Here is an 18,440-nt window from a genome sequence, read left to right as displayed (position 1 = left end):
TTAAGGACCTATAACTATATACATCTAATTCAAATCAGTATCCTTCCATAAATTAAGTTTAGAATGTTGTTTTAATAATTTATTATTGACTAGAAAGTAATAAAATTTGTTAGTTTCTTCAACAATGAGATGAACTAAATCTTCATCAAAAATAAGTTTGAAAATATCAATTTCAGTAACATCTATTGCAAGGTTATCAATAAAATGTTTATTTACTCCACATTGAGAAGTATCAAAATTAAATGATTAGAATTTTATTCTTCATTAAAATTCCAACTACCAGAAAAATGTTTGGGTAAATCTTTCTTTCTTTTCTTTTGTCTTTTGGTTTTCTTTGCAATATTAGAAGTATCATATTTGTTTCTAGAATTGTTATCTAACAAAAAAGGATTATTGTCAACTTGTTGCTGAAGAATATTTGTAGTACATTGGATTTTGATTATCATTATATTGAGTATCAAAATCATCATAAAGCACAAAATTATCATCAAAAATAATATACTCGAACCATTTCAGGTCTTTCTATATCAATATACTTTTTCTTCTTTTTGGCCCACCGACGGACTATATCAATTTCGCCAGATGTAACGAAGTTTGAACCCAAATGTACTGGTATATTATCATATCATTTGAGTAAGCCTATATTTTTATTATGATGGTCAATTGTTATTTCGAACGATGTTCCTCTTCCCAACCGTCGCATCAGTTTATCGGATAAAAAAGGAGGTTTAGCAAACCAATTGACCCTGATTGTACCAACAGCGTATATTTGATTGTATAATAATTTTTCGAAAAGCCCATAGGACGAAAAATAACTATCAAAAAAAAAAGAAAATGTTTGTTAGGTTTTATGTTTTCGGTTAAAGGTAAAACAACTGTACCTCCGGAACCAAAAACTTTTATATTTTCATGGTCTAATTCAAAAAACCCTTGAAAAAGAAATAAATTGTAAATTATACCACTTTCTCCACACAATAGAATAATCTTAATTCCCCATTTTATAAGCTTTTTTTTACATATTATTTTATGGACAACTGGCCTTTAAAAGGTACCATTTGCTCATCCACGCAAATATATCATTCTACGGGAAGCTTTTAACATTTTTGTAAAAAACAATCGTACAAAGGGCGTACCTTTATAAATTTGTCTTTGTTACCCTGTGGTATGTAATTATTGTCAATAACATGAAAAATATTTCTCAAAATAAAAAAATCGTTTTCGGCTCATATTTTCAGCTATCAAATTTACTATATAATCTTCTTGCCAATACATTCGTACATAAGAAAATTTCAGACACCCCATTAATATGTGTATTCTGATAATTTTTTTTATCTCATATTCGTCGGTGGGTTTGACATAGAGCCTAAATTTTTTTGTGTTGCGTACAAATTAATATTAAATGATATTTTTGTAAAAATAACATCCCTAAAATATTCCGAAAAATATTGTATGGGAGTTTTTATTGCATTTACATACTCATTATCTATATTTTCTAAATTAATAATGGGTGGCTTGGATGGTTTTTGAACCCATCGAATGACACGTTTGTCTGTAGGATTAAAATCAGGTTCAACCATCACAGTAGGTTCGATTCCGGGGTCCAAAAGGTTTAAATCTGATACATCAAGTTCGTCCAACAAGTTGTCAAGTTCTTCAATAGGAAAACAATTATCATCAAACGATTCGTTGCCTTCATCACTTATATCTGACACGTCGCCGTCACTCAACATTTTATAAATTTCTAACACTGATACTTTCTATTTATTACTAACGATAAAAATTAATATTTGGGTATAGGTAATACGTAGTTGATTACAACATAATATCACATAATCAGTAATAATGTGTAATAATTGTCAATAGCAATAATTAGTATCAATTCTTGTTTTCATTATTGATATTTTGTTATGATTATCACGCCATGGTGCCTCGTTACGGAACGGCAAAATGTTGCAAAATAAAGTCGTAGAGCCCCAGGGTACACTACAGTGTACATTGTTTCCAACAGTTATAAATCGTAACCCAACCACTAGATAGAGATAGAAATTATGTTTTTACGATATTTATAATGCCTTTGACTACCATAAAAATCACCGAAACGATAATAGTCCTACAACTACAAGAAAAATTAATGATAAAAACACAGGGGTTAAAGTCCCATATGGGACCCCCAGCGCCTGGTCCTATCAGTCGACTCCACAACCCCAACCTCAGTGTCAGCTGAGTCTGAACTAGGCGCGGCAGGAAGACTCTTAGGACACACGCCGCCATGGGTTAACCGAGCCCCCTGACGTACCATTCTTAATTTATCGTCATTATTGGTTGAACATAACTAGCTTACGGGACGCTACCCCGGCAGCTCCCGACATACAGGACTGAGCAACCGACACCATCACTACTCAGTCTGCCGATCGTTACCGCGTTTGGCCTCGGGATAAGGTGACGTTGACCGAGACTTACGTGAGACGTGCCAGCAGCCACCCGAGGGTCGAAGAACGAACCCTCCAGACGACGGGTCGGTTTCCCGCCGTCCGACCAGCCGCCACCCTGTAATGCTCTGGGAACGACTTCGGAATTGTAAAGATCGTAATCCAGCTCCGCGGCTCGGAGCACGAGTCACATTTTACGCAGACGATCTGCATCGGTGGCCCCGGGTCGCTCGTTGCGCAAGTTCACTGTTCGGGTAGGCTCGCGCCTGTCTCCCACGCGATGAAGGAGTTTTAAACTACCGCTATCCACAACTTGCGGACCCAATTTTTGGTAAGAACCAGCGCCCCCGAAACCGTCTCTGTTGTCGGAGCTGGTTTCGGCCAGATCCACTACCTTGTTAGGGAAATAACCTTGTTACAGAAATATTGGATCAATTATGACACTGTCAATTATTTAGTGTACGTCGTTCTCTTATTGCTTTTCCGTTCTCTGTTGTTACTTTATCACTTTCGCACAATGTATATATATCTATCATGCCTCAATGTAAGTCCTGTTCCGTTAACATTGAATTGTATCGGCTTTATCGGTAACATGTCATGATTGTGATTTGACTTGGCACGCCAAATATTATATGTTACGCCGATGATATGGTATTGATTTGTAGTGATTTCACATAGGAAATAGTATTTAAAAAATATCCAGGCCGATTTATTAACTATAAAAAGCTGGCATAATGAAAACAATTTATTTCTAAATTTTGATAAATCAGCTATTTTACTTTACTCCCTATCTGAAAACACCCTACTTACCATAAGTTAACTGAAAATCTACGAATAAAATTGGAACAATTCATTACTAAAGCAGTGCCAGTGTAAATTGGTGTCTTTGTTAAAAAATATAAATACCTAGGTATTGAAATGTACCATGATATGAAATGGACAAATCAAATTATTTCTGTTAAAGTATTTCTGACAAAGCTGAGAAGAAATACTAGACCATAAAGATATAAAAATGATATATTTAACCCTTTCTGAATCCATAATTACATATAGCATAATCGGATGGGGAAATGCCTACGATACTTGTCTATTGCGACTTCAAAAATGCCAAAATACTATTTTAAGAGTTGCAGGTAATAAAGAATGGAGATATCCAACTGAAAAATTATTTGCGGAATTGAATGTACTCAATATAAATAATTTATATATAAAAACTTGCACCATTTACCTAAAAAAACATAATATATTATCCCTTATAAATCATAAAATCAATACTAGATATGCTACTAATATACTAATATTCTAACTATGCGTTTAAATTTCTTAAAAAAAACGGGATGTCGTAAAATGTTCGATTTCATTGGGATACAGATACATAATTTATTGCCCAAAAAAATGGTTGATATGTCCCTACCAATTTTCAAAAAATACATCACACAGTGGCTACTTAATGAAAACGATGCAACAAAACTCAAAACTATAATTAAATAATGTCCATTGTATATTATCACATTTTTTTTTTATTTATTATTCCATTTTTTGTCTTATTATGTGTCTAATTTTATAATTTTTTGAAAAATGTTTTTATTAATTTCTTTTTTACTTTCTCTTTTGTTTTGTAATGTGTGTTTTTATTTAAAATAAGAAGAAACATGTTGTAAAAAAAATAGCTCTTTGGCCTCCACTTAAGTCTACAAATGTTTTTTGATTCTAAATAAAATATAAAAAAAATAAAAGAAAAAATATATGTATATATCTTATAATTAATTAGGAATAAATTTTATAGCTCAAGATCCACCGAACCGATTTCGATAAAAATTTTAGGGCATATTAAGATTGATATATAGATGGTTTATGTGAAGTTTGTACGCTGTGCGATATGTGGTTCCGGAGTTATGGCCTCTTAAGTGTACAATATTAATCACGCACGCACGCACGATATTCAAAAATTATTGTTTTGCCATGGATATATATATACACTCTATGTGGTTATTTTTTATTATTTGTTTTCGTGGCACGCGCGTCTATGGTAATATTTATTGGTTTGAGATTAAATGAGATTGATTTTTATTCAATTTGAATTGTATGGATTTAGGTGTTAAAAAATGCCACCACCAAGACAACAAAATATTGGCCGACGATCACGTAATTATGTCGCCCAATAGTCTCATAGGAGATCTCAAAGTGAAGAGGCACATTTACAACGAAATGTTGTTCAACATTTACGAAATGAACATCGAACTACATCTACATGATTAATAATAAAGAATTTAGAAAAAATAAATGATTTTTATTGCATTTTTGTGTTGGTGCTGCGAAGCGCACAGGAGTCGGCTATTAGTTATTATAAAACTAATTTTAACTGTACAACCTACGAGCTATTATTTTCGTTTGAAAATTTACGTCGTTTATAGTATTATATTCGTTTGTTGCTAGGGGATCGAAAAAAGAAAGAAGGTAAATAATAAACATCTGATTTAAGAATTGCATTTAGAGAAAGCAATAACTGCACACGGGCGAATTCTATATATGGGCTACGAAGTGCACGGCTTCAGCTAGTTATTATTATATAATATTTATTTTTAATATTATAATATTTAATATATTTATTATTACCTATTATTATGTAAGTTCAATGAACAATTCATACATTTTTTTTTTTTTTTACTTAAAAAAACTATGTATTAAATAATACAAATAAAAGTATAAGTATACTGAAAACAATTTGGTTTAACTAGGTATCTTTAAGCAAATCTTGAGTTGAAGGTAGCAAGTTATTTTGCCTCATTATACATTTCCAATGTTATGATCAAATCAGAGTTTCCTGTGTGATGGCGCATTCGAATCAAAAAGTCTTCCGTCATAAAATCTCGATATTTATTCCACAATTCAATCGGATTCTATGGGAAACATGTTGATATTATTATGGCATACAGCATACGTATTTGATGTGGAAATGAAACGATCGATGTATCTTGAAGTGATGAATCCTAATATGCATCATTTTCCAGTAAACCCAAATGCTCACGCGCTTTACGATACGTAGCACATAAATGACCATTAACTGTTCGCAAATCTTCAAATGAACGCGGCCCCACAACATTCACTAACAACAGCCGCAAATAATAACATTCTACCATATTTGGATGAACTGTGTATTCTTCCCATAGTTTGTGCATAGAAAAGACCTGGATGGCCATCAACTGCTGTTCTCTTTTTACGCCGTTGCCATGTTTTTTGTGCAGTCCAAGTGTAATAATGCGTTACATCTGAATACAGCAAAGTTCTGGCAAATTCATCACTTGCGCACAATTGAAAAAATGTGGTTAATGTTGTTGCTGATGGACGTGCCACTTTCTCTTGAATATTTTCATTGGTAAAATATACACGTTGGCCATTTTTAAGATGAACTGCCAAATGAACAACAGCAGAAAACCGTTCATGCATCGGATATGAATAAATTCTCCAAAGAGTCTCATTAGTGCTGATGTAGCGGCCTATTTGATATTGAGCCATTTCATCATGACTATTGTCAGCAGCTACTCCGAAAACAGCCATATCACTGCCTTTGTTGACATACTTGCAAATGTATTTGATCGATTTGACCGAATTGCAATTCTCAACGTTAATGTGTGCCTTAAATATTTTCGACAATAGTGGTGAGTATGGAACTACCCAACGATTATCAACTTCGATATCTTGATTTTGCATTCCAATCGTTACCGTATGGCCATTATCTTTCGTAGACCGACGTCGGTACAACGGATATCCATCATCACCTGTTATTGTGTCAGAATTCAATGCTCTTGGGTACCGTTTTGAACATTTCAATCAAGCGGCATTGCGATCGGAAGAGTTTCCGATCGCAATGCCGCTTGATTGAATCTAAGGTAATTGAGACGTTCTGATTCAATCTTCGCATACATGTCCACAGCATATTGATGGAATAGTTTGCCACACCTCAAAATGAAGTTGTCTTCTTGTGGACGAACCATGAATCTGTATGAGTAATAGTTCATCGCATTAACTGTCTTGCCTGGTATGTCGCGACCTGTAATAAATACAATGATAGAAAATTTATATGTCTGATTTTTTTAAAATGAATACATTTTCAATTCATATGAATATGTTACCGGCTCATGGATCTATCATTGGTATATTGATATAATAGCCGTCGTCACCTTTCCAATGCAATAATAGATACTGTAATGCATACGATGAAGCTCTGATACACGCTGCAATTGCTCATTTCTTCGGTGTAGCACAATATCGCGAGATAGAAACTGCTCTCCAACAATTACAATGGCCACTTCATCAATGGTTGGTGCATTGAAGCGTCTTGCATGCTCTCCAAAAGGCGTTTTGTCGGCTCTTATTACTATCCTATGATTATCGGTTTTAAACAATTGAACTAATTCATTGTGTTGATGGAAAAAAATTTACAGGTCCAAAATAATTATGACGCCTTGCACTTGGAGGAATTGTACAACGCCGATTCAATTCATCATTGCTATTCCCAACAAAATAGATTTGCAAAAATTGAGGTTCAGTGTCAGGGAATGGCAATAATGAACCAGCTCTATGATAAATCTGACCTTGAATCTGTAACATACGAGACATACAATTTGATATTGGATCAGAATTCGTGAAAATATTAAAATAATTGATGGTCAGGTTGCATTTTTCGAAAGATATTCCGTATGAAATATGATATACATTATATACCTATAATGTATAAACCATGTTTAATTTATACTGCATTTTTAGTGTTTTTTTTTTGTAATGTACTTTTTTATAACATTTTACTACCAAATAAAAATTTATATCAAATTATAGTAAACCTTTGTGAAGTATATATGTGATGTGTGTATAACAATTGTGACTATTACTATAGTTATCAACAGTAATTAGTTGGTATTGAATTAAACTATGATTATAATTGGAAAACAGATATATAAAAATTTTGAACCACCCCTAAAAAATTCTTGGTATGCCTCTGGTTCATTACCTATAGCTCATGTTCCTGTTGTTCATTCGAGTGAATAAATAAAAATACAAGTACTAAATCTAATTAAATATTTATTTAATAAATGTAGTGCAGTGAGTTTGTATTATACAGTGGTATAAAACTGTATTATACAAGGTATTATACATATGGTATGAAATTATTTTATATAGACAGTATAAAAGTAAAAATGAAAGCGTTATTTTTAGTTATTTTTAGTAACTCAACTATTAATTTTTTAGTTGTACTTATAAAATTGATCTCCAATAAAGTACCGTATTATTATAAACATTAAAAATATACAATATTATTGTAATCGTGTTAATTTAGAATTCAGGTGTTAAAAATGACTAAAATAAATTTATTGTACTATTATAATATTCAAATATTGTAAATATATAGGTACAATGAGATAGTATCTCAGATAACAATTGAGGACTTGAAGTCAATAACGGGCTAAGTGCCAAAAAGTTGATTTTTAAGTTAGTCTCAGAAAAATGTTCTAAGTGCCAAGCCCAATAAAATGTGAAACGGGCTAAGTGCCTCGGTTAATAATCATAGGTTAAATATATTCGGTAGATGGCTAGTGTGGTATGTGCCGGGACTTTATGGTGAATTAACGTGCTAAGTGCCACTAAACGTTTTAAGAAAAAAAACTATTATCTTTGCATTATTTGAAATTGAAAGAAAAAAATGATTTCCCTACTAAAGCTAGGAGTTAGTAGAATTTGATAATTTTACAATACGTGTTTATTTATAATCATATTTATCAATTATTAGTATTTCCCATGGCGACACGATCCGTTTTATAATAAATATTATTTTTTTTTTTTTTTTTTTTTTTTTAATGATGAAGCCACAACTACAATGGTTATTGGCTTTTTAATCTAAAGTTATATTTACATGTTAAAGGGAGGTACAACTGAATACATAAAGAGTTATATTAAATTAAATTGTACATTTTTGTTAATTTTAAAAATTTAAAAATTTTGTAAACATTTTCTGGGTCTGGACTTAGTGCTTGCTGGAGGTTGTCGGATATTTCTAGACTGTCCTTGATGTCTCTGTATTTTAGGCAGTTGCAAATTACGTGTTTGACTGTGAGAGTTACTTCACAGGTGGGGCATAGAGCAGGATCCGTTCTGTTCATGAGGTGTCCGTGGGTCAACCATGTGTGGCCAATTCTTAATCTGTTGAGGATTACTTCTTGCCTACGAGGTAAAGATGTAACTGGCCATGGATATATTGACGGTGTATCTCATTAAGTTTGGTGTGCATTGTTTGCCATATCTGTTGCCATTGATTTGTTATAAATTTGTTAATTATGTTTTTGCTGTCTTGTAGGGTATGGATATTATTATTTCAGTTATTAGTACATGTTTATCGTTTGAATAGAATAGGTACACACGCATTATATTTTCACAAATAGTTTTTCTACTAAAATTGCCTATTTATTAATAGTAAAATGTCAAAAAAACAGTCAGTGCGTAACGAAAGAAAAATTCGTAGAAGTGAAGGAAAACCATACGTTAACAGTAAAAATGTTTTGGTTGAAAGAAAAACAGAACCGAAAGAAGAGGTCAGTTGTAAATGTAAGTTTCACAGTCGCAGTATTCCACATACTCAAAAAAAACTCTTATTTCATGACTTTTATGCCTTAAAAGACAACTGTAAACAAAATACTTATTTGATGGGTCTGATAATTATTACTCCGGTGAAAAGAAGGCGTCATGGTCAGTATGTTGATCCGAAAGACAGCAGATGACAAGTTACTGTATGTTTTTCTATGCCAGATGGAACGGGCAACATTATACAGGTTTGTAAAAAATCATTTATGGAAGTTTTTGGGGTGACTAAACGCAGAATTGAGACTTTAGTGGTAAAAAAGAAAAATGGAGAGACTGTGTATAATGAAACACGTGGTAATACACAGAATAGAAGCAAGTATACAGATATAGATAAAAACCTTATAATAGAGCATGTGAACTCCTTTCCGAAAGATGAAAGTCATTACGGGAGAAAAAAAAGTCAAAAAGAATACTTGAGCCAAGATTTAAATATAAGTAGACTTTTTCATTCGTTTAAAGATAAATTTCCTAATTCTCCTGTCACCTACAGGTTTTTCTTTGAAACGTTTAAACAAAAATGCCCAAATATATCTTTCCAAAAGCCACGTATAGATACATGTAGTAAATGTGATTTGTTAACAGCGGAAGTAGTGGCGAAACCTCGAGATAAACATGCTAAAAATATGTTAGAGCTTTATCACAAAAAAGCTGAAAAAGCTAGGGAACAAATGAAACGAGATACGACTTTGTCTCAGCTCCCTACCAGCGATGTCTGCATGTTTTCTATGGATTTAGAACAGGTCTTATCATTGCCTTCATTAACGCACAGTCAAATGTTTTATTCACGTCAGTTGTCCTGTTACAATTTAGGTGTACATTTTGGTGACAGTAATAAGGGGCATATGTTCTTATGGCACGAAGGAATGAGTGGCCGCGGAGGAAATGAAATCGCTTCATGTGTTTTTGAAGCATTGAAATCTAATCCAACCATGAAACGTAAACTAACTATTTGGTCCGATAACTGTATTGGACAAAATAAAAACAAGATGCTATTATTTCTTTGGATATTTTTAACACTCACAGATAAATTTGATGAAATTAACCATAAGTATCTAGTGTCTGGGCATTCATTTCTGTCCTGTGATAGAGATTTCGCCCAAATTGAAAAACGTAAAAGAGTCGAAAAGTGTGAAGTTCCAATGGACTTGGTAAGACTCATGGTTCACGCAACACCAAATAACCCGTTTATAGTCACTTTATTGAAGCCCAATAATTTCTATGATTTCAAAAAAGCAGCAGATATGTACTTAAAAACCGAAAAACTTCAAATTTCAAAATGTTCTTGGCTCAAAATAACAAAAGACAAGCCTGGTATGGTGCAAACAAAAGCTACCTTCAGTGAACTTGAAAGTTGGAGCTCGTGCAAAGTCCTCAAAAAAGGCACGATAAAAGAAATGGATTTACCGTCCTTGGTTTGTGAAAATAAAATATCAGTTGAAAAAAAAAAAGATCTTCAGCAAATGCTACCATTTCTTAAAGAAGAAAATAAAAATTTCTTTGAACAATTAATTAAGTAAATTAAGTTATTTTTTTACTTTAAATTTTTATTATTTGTAAAGACTTAAGTCTAATTACTTAGTATATAAAACTAAAAAATATCAAAAATATTTCAACTAAATCTGTTTAATTTGTAAAAAAATAAAAAATTCTTTATTTGGCACTTGGCACGTTTTTACTTATACATATTGCAGTGACTTAACACGTTTTAAATTTTTTTGGTATAAGATTTTTTTTTTAAATCAAGGAGTGAAATAAAACTTCTATTTTGCGTGAGTTGGGTAAAGTATAAGTTAATAAAGGGTCTTACATTTTTATTGACTTATATTTTTACATTTTTCCTCTGGTTTAACAAAAATTGTGAATAACTTAAATTCAACTTTTTGGCACTTAGCCCGTTATTGATTTCAAGTCCTCAATTGTGTAATGATAATAATATAATATTATTATTATTGCAGTACACAAATATGATTAGAAATATAATGTTATAATAAAAATATTATTATGATATTTACACAATATATTTTCGGTAATTAAATTATATTATTATTTTAATGTTTTTTATATATGGTAATATTAATATTATTTTTAAAATCTTTTAAAAAGTTATTATTATATAATTGTTATATTATACAATATTATATAGTTCTATATAATATATAATAGTTATATATATATATATATACCGTAGTTATATACATATATTTAGCATATTTATATAATAATTTAGGACATTTTAGGTGATTAAATATTTTACCATAAAATGTGCAACAGCACTCAGCAGCGTTATCATATATTATATTATATATATATACCTACTAACCTATAATACGTCATAATAATAATCAGTGGCGGTGCGAACTTGAGTCTTTGAAGCAAATTGTATGTTTTTAAATATTTTTACCAACTGGGACCTACCAATCCCCTAATTGCTTCTATTATTATTGTCCTATATCCCGCCCCTACTGTTAAAACTATATATTATTATAACTATATTATAGTTATATAGCAGAAGCTACGTTAGAAATATTATGATTTTAATGATGAAAATTTGTTTTAGTATAGAAATGTTGTCATTTTTGACTTTTGAATAGTATTTTATCGTTTCAGGTTAAAAATACCTAGGTTAGCTAGGTACCCATGATCAGTTCATCTTGGCATTCGGCAACCGTTACGATTTAAAAAATACAAATTTTTGAAAGCTTTATAATATATTAAATTTCATATTTCGTTATATATATAATCGCCAAGTGTCAAGATGAACTGATCATGATCGTATTATTATAATATTATTGTAAATTGTATTGGTGCTCATTCGCTATAATATATACTTTATAGTGAAGATGTATAGCCGTATAGGTACCTAAAATGCAAGTTTTTAACTTGAGCCCATACAACTTTCTACGCTTATAAAAAAAAATGTGACTTACGATTTTTGATTTTTTTTTTTTTAATGGCGATAAGAACAACATATGAGAACCTTGTATTAAATTTTCAAGAATTTTAGGCCAGCCAAATTGTGTTTATCGACATTTCAGAAAAAAAAAAATAAGAAAAATTGAAAACTGCCTATAAATAGCTCAAAAAAAGTCAAAATCAAAAATTATACCATAAATAGATGAAGCCTATAAAAACATTTGAAATGATTTCAAAGTTTTAGTAAATGTAGCGTATTTAATATTTTGTTTGTAATTCATTTTAAGAGTGTGATTATTATTTTGACGTAACTTGTGTACTAATAATTGGCCTTGTTTTGATAATCTAAAATTAGATCTAAAATTAATGAAAAACCCACAGCAATCCGATCGGCCGACGGAGACCATGATAGTGTTATCGATATTACACGTCCCCACGCCTTCGACCATCATGTTATAAGCGGCAACAATACGCGCGTTTCCCTTGTCCGCACAGCTGAACTTTCCGACGCTACGCAGCACGGCTATTATAACAATTTATAACATACTCAATAATTCTCAAACCTCGTGTGCGGCATTTCTGCGTTAGCGTTTATTAGTATTTGGCTTTTTAAAATTTAAATTGTGAACAATCGACAATTATTAATGTAAACTTAACAGTAATAACAACAATTTACTGCAGTCAATGTACTGTTATTTACTATGGTAATTAAAATACAACATATTGTTTTAAAAAAAATATTTATTTTGTAATTTACTAATTATAACTCATCAATCTAATATAAAAATATAAATTATATTAAATAAATAAATATGTATTCATAGGCGGTTCTACTATAGATCTACTAAGTTTCCATAACATATTATGTCAATGCACGGCTGACGGCTATCTATGAAAAATATCATTAATAATAATCGGACTATTTTATTTTAATGTATTTTTTGAGTGATGTTTTAATTGTACATTATACATAAATGTCAGTAATGTTTTAATTCATAATTTTAATAATGACGAAATATAATAATTTACTATAAATAAAATGTATAAAAAATTTTCATTTATTTTTTAAATTAATTTTGCCCTCTCCCCCCTAGAAAAATATCTGGGGACGCCCATGTATAATACTGTATTATACCGTATAGAACGTTGCAGTACCTTAAATTATAAGGAATTCAACAAAGCCCATTGTTAATTATGAAATATAAATTATTTTAAAATGGAATAATTGAAAAAAATGGCTAAATAGTTAGAAAAAATTAAAAAAAACACATAATATAAAAATTACTCACCAAATTAATTAGTCATGCTATCGATTTGCAATTATGGTATAGGTAACATAAGTATGTATTTTATACATAGAAATACATATTTTTCAAACAGAAATAAAGAGATTTACTCACTACTTTTATAGTTATATCCCAGATAGCAAAAACGTATTATAATAATGTTTTCATAAAATTACAAATATAATGAATAATATTATTTGATCATTTTTATTTCAGTATAATTACAAAATAAAAATGTTTTTGTAATATTTTAGTATTATTATTCTGCCAGGTGTGCATTATTACTATATTATTATACTTGTGTTATTATTATAATATTAAAAAAAAAATATTAAATATTATTTTGAAATAAATATTATATTATTATTTTTTAAATTTTAATATAATATAAAAAGTATTTAATTAAAATATTTTTTTGTCATACTTTTTTAAACTATTTTGCTAGGGTTGGAATGGGAATCACTTAAATCTACTTGGACAGTCAGAACAATAGTTAAAATTAGTTGAAATCTAAACTCTGGTCCAGATATGGGAGAATAGGACAAAAAAAGTGATTAAATTAATATTTTTTAGAGTACTGAAATCAAACATTTTAAGTTCCTAATTAGAGTTATGTATACATATTGTATGCTTTAAAACAATGCAGTTTTTTAAGTAGGTATATATTATTAGTATATTACAATTATACCACTATAAAGTAAAAGAACATTTACATTTGTATAGATATTCTTTGTTTAATTTTTTAATACAGTAAAAAAAACCTTATCTATATATGTACAAAACATATATAGGTTGGGTATTTATTGTTCCTTCAATATTTTGCTCAACACCCAAATAACAGGTACAAGATACATATATTTACATATATTTTAATATTAGTATTATAAAAATTACTTTTATTTATAATAATAAAGAAATTAACAACAAATTAATTAAATAAGATTATTTTTTTTTTTTAAATGCTGCTCCAGCGATGTATATTTTAATAGGTTCTTCTATTTCAGTATTTAAAGCATTTTGAAAATCTGTACATTTTCTTATGGTTTCTGAAAAATAATAGGGGAAAACTTCAATCATTAAAGATCAATGTTAAATTGTATACATTTTTACAAAACATTAATTTATTCAATTACTGCTATTATTTAATCTATGAAAAAAATTTAAACTGTAAGACTCACTTACAGTTTAAACTGTTAATAATAAGGATGGTAGGCTTCAGAGGCTAAGCACCCCAAAAATAGCATAGCTCCCTCCTAACATTTCTTCATTTCAGTTTTTTTACTATCCAATTTTAGTTAGTATATGAGTACCTGATTAGTGATTTTTAGAATAGAGCTTACAAATTTAACAGGAATTGATACAATTATTTAAATTAAACTTTCAACAGTCTTCATTCCATTTGATAAGAAGGTATGTTGTGTTGTAAAAACTTATAAATTATGAATTTCATATTATAAAAAATACTTTTTTTAAAATTATTTTGTTTGTATAAAGGATAAATTTAACATCAAGATTTCAACATAAAAGTGTGTTTATATTATTTTAGTATAACTTCCAAAAATGCTTCATTATGTAGCTAGGGCTTTGCCCCCCCTCTGACCTCAACTATTATTTGCGCCTATGGGATTGTTATTATTATAATTTAAGTTAAGAGTGTGTGATATTGGTATGAATAAGTATGTATTATTACAAATACATAGTCTACTAAAACAGTTTTTTTTTTATAGTATGTACCTATATGAAAAAATATGGTCACTATATAAGTGTACTATAACAATCTTACCAAAAATAATTGTACAAGATGACAATGTCGAGAATATTTTCTTTTTTTTTTGACCAATGTAACTTTAGTATTTTAATAATTCATCAGAAAATAGTTTACGCATTACTTGGCGTATTGATGAAGCTTAAGTTTTTCTAACTAAACGTTTGAGGCCATTTACCTAAAAAACATTAAATTTAAATTTGTATACTTAAAAACATACAGATTATACATTATTTAAACTTATCACATTCAATCTGAAACTTCTATCAGAGAGCTTGTTTTCAAACATATTAAGATCATCTTCATTCATTAAAGGAAGTAGAGATTCAAAATTGTTTTCTTGATTTATTGTTTCAATATAAGTTGATTCATTAACAGCTGATTTAATTAAACAACTTTCTTCTATTTTTTTTATCCATTTGTTGCAGTTTTTGACCCAAACTTTCAACATCATACCTTATTTTTAAAACTACTTGTAATATACGTTTAACAATTTCTGTAATAAAGAAAAAAAATATATTTAACAATAAGAACAAATTTATAATAAACCAATAAAGAAAAGGACACTTCTATAATTTATACTAACCAGTATCAGAGCTTTGCATAGTAGAAGGAAGTACTGATGGTGCCACTATTTCAATGTTATCTTGTAGTAAAGGCGTAGACCTCCCACTAGACCCTTCTTTATACATATGCTTCTCTGTGTATCTTATATTTATACCACTTGAACCTAAAAATTACCAAACTAATATATTCCCTATTTTGTTGTGCATAAAAAATATAAAAAAATGCAAAGTGAATCAAGGCCGTAGCCAGAAAAATATTTCCGGGGGGGGGGGGGGGGTTAGAGTATAAATGTTATATTATTAAAAATAAAAAAAATGTGTAAAACGTACTACAATACAACTATATTAATTTCATTTTCCTTGAATTATTTGAAAATCTTTTGATAACTTCTTCAGTGTCAATTTCAATATCTGTATGTACACTCATGAGGGCTAGTCCTACTAACCTTTCTTGTCCGGTTCTGTTTCTTAAAAACGTTTTTAGGCGTTTTAAAGTTGAAAACGTCCTTTCAGGTGTTGATGTTGATACGGGCAAAGTTCCCAACACATTTAATAAATAAGAAATTGACGGAAAAAAATCTAGATTGCACTGGGACAACGCGTTAAAAACATTTGATGGTCTATCTTTCTCCAAAATCTTGGTCCATTTTGTCTGCCATAACAAAAATTCTGCTTCAATAGCTAGTGAGTTTGAATTACCAATATAAAAATCAACACAAGGTTTAATATCTTCATATTTTTTATTGACACGTGTACAAGACTGGACAATAAATTTCAATGAATCTTAGGAGTGCATCATGGTTTTCAACCCACCTCGTTTCACACATTGAAATTAACGTAGTTTTATTAGTTCCTGGTATATACTTAAGAATGTTTTGTTTTAATATTTGTGTACGCTGAGCTGATGATTTAAAAAAGTTACAAATAGTATGAATTGTTCCTATAGAATTTCGAAATTTTTGAATTTTACAAGAATGACTTAGTGCCAGGTTTAACCCGTCATGACTCGCACGTATAATTTGAACACCGTTACTAGCGCGTAGAGCGATTCGCTCACCTAGTATATTTCATCATGAATGTAATATTTTAAGAACAAATAATTGATAAATTATAAAATAAACCAATTTTGAATATTCTTTATTAATATATCGAAAAAAAAATAATTATATTGACTTGTGTGCTATGAAATTTAATTTTATAAGCTGTTTTCTGCAAAATAATAATGAGAAAATAATTAAAATGTATTATGTATGAATGAATTAATTTACAAACTTAAACTAATCATCTAAATCTTCGGTGTTTTCATTGCACAAACTGCATAGGGCTAATGTGTGTTCTTTACATAATGGCACAGAGCAGCTTGCACATTTTACCTAGGTATAAAATATAAAATAAGAATTGTATATATATATTTGAGCTTAGTAGTGTATCTACTTACCACGGTATATCGATTTTTCCTTGCAGAACAGTAAGCACATTTAACTCTTTCTGTAGGTCTTGGGTCCTCTTGAGTTGGTGTGGAGATTTGACCGGTGAAACGATTTATTTGTTTTCGAAGATCAAAAGACAAATTTTTACAATTCAGTCGTTGTACCATAAATGGTTTACAAAGATCTTGCCCAAGAGATTTTAAAAATTGACGTCTACTTATAGTAGTATCAGTGTTGGCTTTATAAATAATTTGGCTATTTATACCAGCAATATTCATAAGAGAAAAAAATATGGTAAGAGGCCATCTACAACTAATCCTCGCTACGGAATATTCACCTTTTAATTCGTCAACAACGTCGACTCCTCCTTTGGTAAGGATATAAAAAGTAATTACTTCAGGTTAGTGCTTGTGCATTATTGACAACATCAGTACATTTTTATTTTTTTTTGGTACGTATGATACTAATAAACATTCTTTACTATATCCAAATTTACTACTATTCACTTCTCGTTTCTTTGTGTCCAAAAAAATAGGAGGTATTTCTCTTTTATTTTTTCTAATTGTCCCAACCATAGTAATTTTATGATTTTGTAACAGGTCAACGGCCAATGGAACAGATGTAAACCTATTATCAATGGACAAGTTCCTACCCGTTTTGGAAATTGGAGAGATCATCCTCTTGACAATACTTGATGCACTAATATCTTGATTATAAGGACCATTAGGTTGTTTTCCTACGTAAACCTCTATATTTGTTGTGTAAAATAAATGAGCATCTACGAGTGAAAATATTTTTATACCATACTTGTTAGGTTTGTTAGGAATATATTGCCGAAAATTACATTTTCCTCTGAAACCTTCTAGTATCTCGTCAATGGTACAATATTCCCCGACAGTATAATTTAATTTACAGCGATCAACAAATTCATCAAAAATAGTTCGAATAGGTGCTAATTTATCAAATTTTTTCCTTTCATTGCGAGTATTTATATTATCAAACCTTAGTGCTCGTAATAATAAATAAAAACGCGTTTTAGACATAACAGCTCTAAAATACTCCGGCGATAACCCATCATTTGACCAAAGATCCGACAAATTTAGATGATTTATTTTCATCATACCAGCTATGTACAAAAGACCGAACAACGCTCGCATTCAAGACATCTCGTTCCCTACCATAATTTATTCTAATTTTGGTCAAATAGATGTTAGTGTAAGTAACAATTTCTTGAATAACGTTGTCAGGAAAGAAAAGTGACCAAGATTCTATAATTGTTTTTGCATTTCGCGCATGAGGTTTCACTCCCGGTAAATGAGTAATTATATTGCAATGAGCAGTACAGATATTGCGTGGAGGTGGATTTTTTTTCCATTTGGTAATTTTATCCTTGCCCAAATAATATTCATTCTCACCTT

At 30.1% G+C, this 18,440-nt stretch overlaps 1 protein-coding gene and 1 long non-coding RNA gene across 2 annotated transcripts; both read right to left on the bottom strand.

The window, feature by feature from the left end:
- Positions 1–5,507: 5,507 nt before the first annotated feature.
- Positions 5,508–6,140, bottom strand: LOC112690999. Its single transcript, XM_025565111.1, has one exon. The coding sequence runs from the start codon at positions 6,138–6,140 to the stop codon at positions 5,508–5,510; it is 633 nt and encodes a 210-aa protein (XP_025420896.1).
- A 7,829-nt stretch (positions 6,141–13,969) lies between these two features.
- Positions 13,970–15,190, bottom strand: LOC112691013. The gene is made up of 2 exons (XR_003149267.1): positions 15,045–15,190; positions 13,970–14,307 (listed from the first exon to the last, which is right to left on the bottom strand). It is a non-coding gene; the product is annotated as an uncharacterized LOC112691013 (long non-coding RNA).
- Positions 15,191–18,440: the final 3,250 nt, after the last annotated feature.

This window comes from Sipha flava, unplaced genomic scaffold (genome assembly GCF_003268045.1).
Source record: "Sipha flava isolate LNK unplaced genomic scaffold, YSA_version1 545_pilon_pilon, whole genome shotgun sequence".
NCBI lineage: Eukaryota > Metazoa > Arthropoda > Insecta > Hemiptera > Aphididae > Sipha > Sipha flava.
This window is presented reverse-complemented; position numbering and strand designations above follow the sequence as displayed.